The 9,120-nt window shown below is 63.6% G+C and overlaps 1 protein-coding gene across 1 annotated transcript in view; it reads right to left on the bottom strand.

Annotated features, from left to right (window-relative positions):
* NCAPH2 (non-SMC condensin II complex subunit H2) overlaps positions 1 to 9,114 on the bottom strand; it is an 11,319-nt gene extending 2,205 nt beyond the window's left edge. The window contains 19 exon segments of the mRNA XM_006033618.3: positions 436 to 537; positions 892 to 947; positions 1,282 to 1,347; positions 1,712 to 1,803; positions 1,805 to 1,827; positions 2,032 to 2,102; positions 2,420 to 2,473; positions 2,627 to 2,731; positions 2,921 to 2,987; positions 3,256 to 3,327; positions 3,418 to 3,548; positions 3,918 to 4,022; positions 5,902 to 6,056; positions 6,408 to 6,487; positions 6,752 to 6,823; positions 7,079 to 7,160; positions 8,585 to 8,640; positions 8,850 to 8,951; positions 9,083 to 9,114. Coding sequence (XP_006033680.3) covers positions 436 to 537; positions 892 to 947; positions 1,282 to 1,347; positions 1,712 to 1,803; positions 1,805 to 1,827; positions 2,032 to 2,102; positions 2,420 to 2,473; positions 2,627 to 2,731; positions 2,921 to 2,987; positions 3,256 to 3,327; positions 3,418 to 3,548; positions 3,918 to 4,022; positions 5,902 to 6,056; positions 6,408 to 6,487; positions 6,752 to 6,823; positions 7,079 to 7,160; positions 8,585 to 8,640; positions 8,850 to 8,909 — 1,449 coding nt within the window. The 5' untranslated portion in view covers positions 8,910 to 8,951; positions 9,083 to 9,114.
* Between the last annotated feature and the right edge of the window lie 6 nt (positions 9,115 to 9,120).

Below are 9,120 nucleotides of genomic sequence, written 5' to 3'. Positions count from 1 at the left end.
TTCCCCAGTCTGTAGGTATGGTGCCGGTTGTTCCTCCCCAGGTGCATCACCTTGCACTTGTCTGTGTTGAACCCCATCCTGTTCTCCTCCGCCCATCCTTGTAACCTGTCAAGGTCCGACTGTAGCCTGTTGCTCCCTTCTATTGTGCCCACATCCCCCCACATCTTGGTGTCATCAGCAAATTTGAACAGGATGCTTTGCACCCCCTCATCCAAATCACTGATGAAGATGTTGAGCAGGGCGGGCCCGAGGACCGAGCCCTGCGGGACCCCACTGCCCACGTCCTTCCAGGCCGAGAAGGACCCATCCACTACCACCCTCTGGGTGCGGCTCTCTAGCCAGTTGGCGACCCATTGGACTGTGTGGGTGTCTACGCCACAGTCCCCCCGTTTCCTAATGAGAACGGGGTGAGAGACAGTGTCGAAAGGGCCTCACCTGCTCCTGCAGCAGTGGTCCCATCTTGTCCTCCCAGTCGCAGATGCGCCGGGACAGCACGGTCTCCCGCGCGTACTTCTGGGAGTTGGCTATGAACAGCTCCTGGGAGGGAGGAGGTGGGATCAGCATGGTGGGGCACAGCCCAGCCCCTCTGCCTGGCTTGGAGCGAGGGGACGTGCTGGGGGCACTTGCCAGGACTGTTGGAAGTGGGCCGATGCGAAGGGGCTTAGCAGGTGCTGAGGTCTGACCATGGCAGGCAGAGCCCCGGGGCTGCAGCTGGTGGGACACGGGGCTGGGCTAAGGTCTGCTTGCAAGTCTGTCCTGCTTGGCCCCGAGTAGGGAGCGCCAGGCCACTGACTGCAGCGGCAAGATGGGCGGGGGGAGAAGGGGCGACGGGCAGGTTGGGGTGGGAGCCTGGCTCCCCCCACCACCACCCCACGGGAAGAGGCTACGTACCACGTTCTTCCGCACCAGCTCCTCGTAGCTCAGCGACTCGGGGATGTCCGTGGGGCCTGCAGGCACAGGGCAGGCTGTAGCGAGCACGCTGGGTGCAGCAGGGACACTGCTTCCCCCCTTTAAGGCACTGCCAGTTTCCCCTTCCCCCACCCTCCACCATGCGCTCAAGCAGCGGGGGCCGTACGAGCCCCCACGCAGCTCCCTGCCCCTCTTCCTTCCAGCGGAGCATCCCGGATGCTGCAGTTCTGCGCCTATTTCTTCCAGGCTTCCCCCACTGCAGGGTCCGTCTAGCAGCAGCCGGTGCTGTCAGTGCCTCCCAGCCTGAGCCGGGCTGTGCCCACGGCCAGGTCTGCAGGAAGAGGGCGGCGGGGACCGGGGAGGGTACATTACCTGGCACACCCTCGGCCAGCTCCACGAGGGGCTCCAGCGGGATGTTCTCGGGCTCCAGGAAGTCGTCTGCAGGGGGGAGAACCCAGGTCAGGGCCCTTGCACAGCCGTTGTACCTGCCTGGCGCCAGCCGGCAGCCCAGGGCAAGGACTCGGGACCCTAGAGCCTGCCTGGGCCCAGCCCCCTCCGCAGAAGCAGGGAAGCCGGTCCAGAGCGGCTGGTTCAGGAAAGCCTGGGCTTGTTTCAGCCCGGGGCCTCCCCTCCAGCTCAGCTCGGCCCCATGCGGCACGGCTGCGAACAGCCAGCACTGTGCCCCAGCCTAGTGCTGGCAGGGCCGGGGCCACTCGCAAAACCCCGGTGCTGGGGAGAGCCCTGGGGTAGGGCTGGGTCGATTCCCTGCATGCCCAGCAGCCCCCGCTGGGTGTGACCACACCTGCCTCACCGTCATCATGGTCCAGGTAGTTGTCCTCCTGCTCCACCTCCACGACAGGCAGCTCCTCCTCGGGCTCGTCGGGCTGATGCTCCCAGTGGATGCATCAGCTGCAGCCCCTGGCAGGCAGGCGGGCGGGCGAGAGGCACGGGCATCACCACCAGCCTGGCCGCTCGGCTTTCATGCTCGCTGGGCCCTGCCCCTGGAGAGCTCCCCTGGGAAAGCCCCCGGCTGCAGGGCAGCCTCCCCTCTCTGCCCACATGCCCAGGCCCAGCAGAGCAGCCGGGGACTGGCGCCCCTGCCCCACGCAGCTCCCCCCTTACCATCCTCCTCTGCAGCTTCCTCTGCACATTCATCCGCTCCCGCAGCTGCCTCCAATACATAAGCTCCAGATCTGCACGAGACACAGCAGCAGCTTGGCAGGGAGACGGAGCCCCGGCCCAACCAGGGCCCCTGCTGCTCCCACCGACCCCACGAAACACCCCGGGCTCGCTGCAGTCTCACAGGCCACACGGGCTCCGTCCTCACCCCAGGTGGAAGGGGAGCCCCAGCACAGGGTGGGCACCACGGGTAGTAGTCAGGCCTGCCAGAGCACCCCTGCAGCGGGCAGCTGCATGGGCCCCAGCGCCCCGAAACGAGAGCTGCTTTGGCAGAGGTTTGCTGGAGGATGGGATGTTAGTGGGGGAGGCCAAGTACACCCAGGCCACTCACCAGCAAACGTGGGCCCTTTCCTCCTTGTCCTTCTGCTGTCAGCTCCGCTGTGCTCTAGAAAGGTCAAACACAGCTGCGGTTAGACCTGGCCGAAGGACAGCTCCGTCATCGCGCAGCCCCCTTGCAGCTGCTGCCAAATTGGGTCACCAGGAGGCTGGTGGAAGACGCGGGGGCCGAGGGGCTGGAGAACCGGAGCGCGGTACTCACGGGTGGCTGTGAACCACTTCATAAAGTCCTGCAGCTTGCTGAGCCGCCTCTTCCGCTTGCTGCCAGGCTGGTCGTCCAGGCCACGCGGCACTGAGAAGGGTCTCCCTGGAGCCGGGGGAGAAGGGGGCGAGATAAGCCACGGGCAGGGGTGAGGGCTGCACCAGGCAGTCGCTGCCTCCACTTCCGGCTTCCGTGGAGCGAGGCCGGGGCCAGGCTGACCCAGACGGAGCCAGAGCCAAGCAGATGCTGAAGCCCAGAGGCAGCTGGGCACCAGCCCTGCTACCCCCGCCTCACCTTTTTTAAAGGGCTTGTCCTCAGAGTTGTCAAAAGGGTCGAGGCTTCGCCACGGATCCAGCATCTCCTGGTGCAGAGAAGGCAAGCATGGAGAAAAGGCGCCCAGGCCATCTAATCCCGATCCCGTCTCTGCCACCCGCTTGGCACCAACAACGATGCAGTCGTCCAGCTCCGCGGCCACCCCCAATGGCTGCAGGGTCTGTGCTCGGCTGCAGCCGCCCCTGGCATCTGCAGGGCAGTGGAGGCAGTCATAGGTGCCTTCTGCACTCACCTCCAACTGGGCCAGTGCTGGCAGGGACCGGTCCTTTCCCTATCGGTGCATCACAACCTCTTACCTTTATGTGTGCGCTGTGGTCCATGGCAGCGGCCCTCTCCCGCAGCATGTAGCCCTTTGTCTGGGAAGCGCACTAGGAGACAGAACAAGCAGCGCCGTGAGGGATACAGCAGGAGCGAGTCCCAGCCCCCACCTTGCCCAGGGACCCTGGCACGGCCCCTACCTTCTGCTGCTCAACGTGCTCGACAACAGCTGGAGCTGCCTCCACGTCCTCCTCCGGGACATCAGGAAGGAAACCACCGCCACCATCACCGCCTCCATCGTCATCAGCGTCACACTCGGGCACTGCTGCACCTGGTAGGGGAGGCACGGTTAACTCCTCGGGAGGAAACACACCTCCCCATCCAAGCAAGGAGAGCCCCAGCGAGCTCCCGCGCCCTGCCTGAAGCCTGTCCTGGGGGAGGACAGTTGCTTATGTCCCTCCAAGCAGGACACCTTCAAAGGCTGGGAATGGGAAGAGAAGAAAGCACATCCATCCCGGTGATGCAGGGCTCAGCGCACCCACTCCCCTCCTCTAGCACAGGAGAAGACTAGAGGATCACAGCATCACCATCAGCCTTCGTGCTGGAGAACCAGCCCCCAAGCACTCCCTCTGTCGGCACGGTGCCTCCCCAAGACACGGGAGCCCCAGGTCACGCTCAGCTGCCAGGCAGCACGCCTCACCTCCATCATCTGAGAAGTTCAGGACCGGGATGGGGGCCTCGCAGACACTGACCTCCCTGGACCCGTCTCCGCCCCCCGGGGCGGCAGGCTGCAGTCCTGTCGGGGCTAAGGAAAAACAGGGGAGTGAGGACAGCACGATTTTAGTACCGTAACGGGGAGGGATCTACCACACGTCATGACTCGTCTGACTGCTTGCTCGCAGCTGGCATTCAGACGATGACTGGATTTAAATAAATGCATAAAGCAGACAAGAGGGCTCTGAGCTTGAGGGCAGGGAAGCTGGAAACAGCTGGAAGGATGACAGAGGAGGGATGTGACCAGCTGTGCCAATGGTCTCACTGGGACTTAAAGCTGCAGGGTCCTGGCTAGAGGGTCCTGTCCTCCCCTCAGGCTCCGGCAGACGCTGCATTGGGTCAGGAAGGAATTTCCCCCCGATCAGATCGGTATGGATTGAGGGGGTTTTGCCTTCCCCTGTAGCCGGGGGCACGGCCTCTGCCTGGGACCTCTGGAGAGTCCCAGCTGCGGCCCCCTCGGCTTTCCCTGGGGCAGGTTCAGTGCGATGCCTGGTGCTGTGTCAGCAGTCACGGTAGTTTTACTAACAGGTTAGAGGATGGATTTGTCCGGGCTGGTTTGGACAGGGCTGATCCTGCCTCGGCAGGGGGTTGGGCTCAGTGACCTCTGGAGCGCCCTGCCAGCCCCACTTCTCTGGGACTCAACATCCCCGGTCACCTGCACCGTGCGGCCAGCCCCGTCCCCACTGCCCTCACCCAGCACGCGGGGCCGACTGCCGTGTTTATAAAGCTCAGCCTCGAAGGTCAGACATATCCTTCCCCCTCCTCGATTCCACAGCCCGTGGCTCAGTTTTGCAAGGGAGACTCAGCCCATTCATTTCTTATTTCAATATTAAAGACGTCGGAGTCCCCTGTGGTTCGGTGGTATAACCCATGTCTACCACGCAGGAGACCCGGGTTCGATTCCCAGACGCTTATACAACTACAGCCACGGAGGCACCAAACATCTGGACTCAGTCTGGTCTTCGGATTCTGTCTCAATGACCTAAAGAGGGGATGGCAGGCCTGGGCAGCCTCCACTCCCCCCAAAATTCCTGCCCAGGCACATGCATCGAAGGTCTGGGTGGCCCTCGTGCGTACACCATGATCCAGAAGGATTGACGGTTGCCACGTTCAAGACATTGTAATCAGTACATTCTTGTTTGGCCTGAATTTACTTTGCATTAAAAGTCAAACCTCACTGAAATAAGGTTTACGTTTAAAAAGAAAATGCGGTTATCATTTACGTAGCAATAAAACAACACGTTGACAACCAAAGGAGTTTGTTTTAAAATCCATCGGTTCCCCCGCACCCCGCTTGGATAGGCCCCACTCTGGGACAGGCCAGTGGCCCTGTGCTCCTGACACGGTCTTGCTAAGGCTTTGGCAAAACCACGCCTCAAGGCCTCCCCTTGCCCTTAATCCCACTTCTCCTCAGTGTAACGAGGCCTCTGCTTCTACCCGAGTGCCCCGCTTCCCTAGGAAGAGACCGGGCTGCTGCCAAAAATACAACAAACAGGGAGTTCCCATCCTCTTGCACATCGCACCTGGAAGAGGGTAAGCGACGTCTTCCAGGAAGACAAGGAGGTTTGAAGGAAGGTCTAACAGCAAAGGACATACATCCCAGTGCTGCACCTGCATGGGGATCTGCCCAGTCACCGGTGACTGGTTTCGTACGCAGCCGTTACAACCGGCTGGTTTCTATAGTCGCCCAAAGCAGAACCCAGGTACATGGAGCGCACCTGTTCTCACTCGCTGCCGACGCGCAACCCCTGCGGGGCTGATCAGCCGGCCAAGCGCGATCCAACCCTCTAGCTACGTTCCCTGCGTCATTTCTTTACGTTTAAGTACCACGTGCCAATAGCCAGGGATGAAAACAAACCACGCGGGGCCGGGGCTGGTCACAACCACCCCTCTACAACCGCGCTGCATACCTGCCGCTGTGCCACGGTTCCCGTCCTGGCGCTGCGCCTCGAGGTGCTGCATGGGCGAGAGGCCGGCCAGCTCCAGCATGAAGGCGCCGCTGGGGTGAGGGGTGCACGTGTTCATGCGGAAGTCCTTCCGGCTGGCCAGGATCTCTCCCTTCCGGCTGAGGGGGGGAAAGACTCGTGTGAGGGGCCCCCGCTGATGTGGCACCATCCCCCCTCCCAGCAGCGCGTTCCCGGGAGCTGGGGCACGGCAGCGATTGAGGACAGGCAGAACAGGGGGTTCTTGCACACAGCATGGGTGTTAGGAAGAGGAGGAAGGACCCAGCACGGACAGACCCTGTGTCCCATCCCAGCCGGCACAGAACATGGGGCTGGAGGGATCACCCTGGAACCCAGCCCCGTGTCTGCCCGCTCCTGCGGACACCCAGCACCACACCACGTGGGACCCCAGTGCCTCCCCCGAGCCCGTCAGGAAGGCAGCGATGAAAAGGCACCACGAGGCTAAACTCTACCTGAACAGGGGGTTGCCCTTCTTCTCAGCTTCCTCCGGAGGCACCAGGGCCATGGGAGTCAAGGGGACGATGTTCACGGTCTGCGAAGACAAGGCCGTGTGTCCTCCTGTCGCTCCGTCCTGCCAGGACACCACAGGCCCAAGCCGGGAGCTCTGAAGGCTCCCTCACCCCTCAACAGCTAATGACCAAGGTTTCTGGCTCCCTCCCCCCAGCCCTGTGCGAGGAGTGCACCGCGCAGCCCGAGGGGCTCAGCTGCCCATGCTCCCAGCTGAGGTGGGATCCACCCAAAACCCCCTGCCAGGAAGGGGGTACAAGAGGCCGGGGCTGGAGACGGTATCTCTTACGCTGGGCTGATGGTCCTTCCTCATGTTCACATTATCTGCAGACGCATCCTGAATGTCATCCAGCGAGAGGAACTGTGCGGAGAGAAACCAAGAGCGCTGAGCAGGCCGGCGGCGGAGGGTCTGGAGAGCTGGATGGAGACAGCACGTCTGGGACGCCGACGGGCGGGTTTGCCGGTATCCACTCCGAGCCCCCAATGAGCTCCTGCACCCGGCCAAGAGCACCGGACAGTCCACAAGAAGCTCCTGACAGCCTAGGACAACCTTGGACCTCCCTGCATGCCTCCCCGAAGCAGCGAGGGCTCGCCTGCCCCACGCCGGCCATCCTACCTCTTCCTCCTCCGTCCCGGTCCTAACGGTGGCATCAGCATCGTGGCCGTCCTCTCCCACGGACGCAGGCTGCTTGTCCCGCCTGGGTCAGGAGGGAAAACAAGAGAGTGCAGGCATCTGAAATTGTCACTGTCAGCAGAGAAGTTCCCTGGGGCTGCGACTGGGGCATCGGTGCGACCCCAACCAACGACACTGAGGACGTCACGGCCCGTCTCCCCCAGCTCCAGGGCAGGCAACGCATGCAGCTACCAGGCGTGTCTGGCCCTTCCCATGAGCAAACGTGTCAGAGACAGGCCTGGCCTCAGTTGCCCAGGAGAGAGAGGGCAAGTGAAGAGGGCGAGTCCCCCGATGGGCACACGGCTTCTCCAGGGACAGCCAACGCCGAGCCTTCCCCCAGCAAGGGGCACAGCTGGCAGCAGGATCCAGAGGTAGCTGAGCCACAGCCTGCCGCGCTGGAGGCAGGCCTGTGCCAGGGTCTCTCCCTGCTGGCAGACGGGGCAGAGGTGCTGGGTGCCCACAAAACGCGCCAGACGCACACCCGTGGAGGCAGCTCCATGCAAGAGAAGCTAGCTGCAGTCCCCCGTGGCCCGTGGCATCAGGCTGCAGCATGGGCTGGTCCACCGGGACGCTTCAGAGCCAGGAAACAGGTGACAGGGAGGGAAGCAGAGACCAGGTCTGGCTCCGTGACAGTCACCGTCACGCAGCTGCAGCAGCTCCGATGCACCAGCCACCACCGGGCCCAACCCAACAGTGCAGCAAGGGCCCATCCCGGCGTAGAGGCACCGGCTCTGACACAGCAGGTTTCACTGGGGAAGTCGGCAGCGGGGCAGGAGCCCGGTGCCAGTTTCACACCAGGGCGGTGAGAGCCTCGCCCTTCTGGGCTTTCGGTAAGAGCTGCAGCTGCCACCAGCCCCGAGACAACGTGGGGAGCACCTCGGGCAGCGCTGGGGACAGCCAGGGGCACATAGCGAGGGGGAAGCTCCCAGAGACGCCTGGCACAGCACCGAAGCAGGCCTGTCCTGCCAATGAGGGGCGTTGGGCCCCCAACGGGGCTGTCGTTGCCGCAACGCAAGGCCACGATCCTGGATCCCTGCCAGGGGGTCCCAAAGGGAACCAGGGATGCCCACGAGCCTCATGCAGCGCTGCATCGCCCGGGGATCAGCAGCTCCAGGGGAGCAGACCCCACGCCTGGAGCTGGGCGTCAGCACACGGTGGGGCACTGGCTCCCAGCTCTGCCAGCGCCTCCTTCCCCGGACCTGGCAGGTCACTTTGCTGCCAACCACAAACCAGAGGCAGCTTCTCCCCCGGCCAAGGGCAGCGAGTGCTGCAGGGACCGGTTTGACCCCGTGCCACGCTGCAAGGCCCTGGCTCAGAAAAGGCTTTGGGAGGGCAAAGGACTGCGCCGGCGAGGCACGGATCCACCGTCCAAGCTGGCTGCATGGGCATCGGGGGAGACCCCAGCGCTGAGCCCAGTCGGCAGGAGAGGCCCCTCAGGCCCTGACTTACTTCTTGTTGGAGATGAAGTCAAGGGCCTGGTAGACCAGCGAGTAGAGATATTCCACCTGCCGGGATAAAGCGACGGGTCTTAGGGCTGGGCCCCGCGGCTGCCCGTCTTCTCCACCAACGCAGCCCCTGGAAGGGGTTTTCTCCCGGGCGGCTGAACTCCGGACTCAGCTTCCGCAGAGCGAGGCCGGGGCTGGAGGCGGCCACGCGTGGCCCCTGCCGTGCCTGGCGAAGCTCCCCACGGCCCGGCCTCGCTCCGGGCGCTCACCTTCTTGCTGTAGATGCAGGCGGAGCCCTGGATGAGCAGCGCCGCCTCGATGAAGTTCATGGTGGTCCTGCCGCCGTCGAAGGAGATGCAGATCTGGTCCAGCTGCGGGGAAAAGAGAAGCAGGGGCTGCTGGCCACGGCGGGCAAGAGCGGCACGGACGCGTGGCCCGGTCCAGCAGGCTCTCCGCGCGCCGTGACCCCCCCACGCCGCGCCGCGCCGCCGCGTGTCCGCACCTCCTCCAGGTACTCGCCCCGCTGCGCCGCCACGTCCA

This window comes from Alligator sinensis, unplaced genomic scaffold, assembly GCF_000455745.1.
Source record: "Alligator sinensis unplaced genomic scaffold, ASM45574v1 scaffold1083_1, whole genome shotgun sequence".
In the NCBI taxonomy this organism is placed as follows: domain Eukaryota; kingdom Metazoa; phylum Chordata; order Crocodylia; family Alligatoridae; genus Alligator; species Alligator sinensis.
This window is presented reverse-complemented; position numbering and strand designations above follow the sequence as displayed.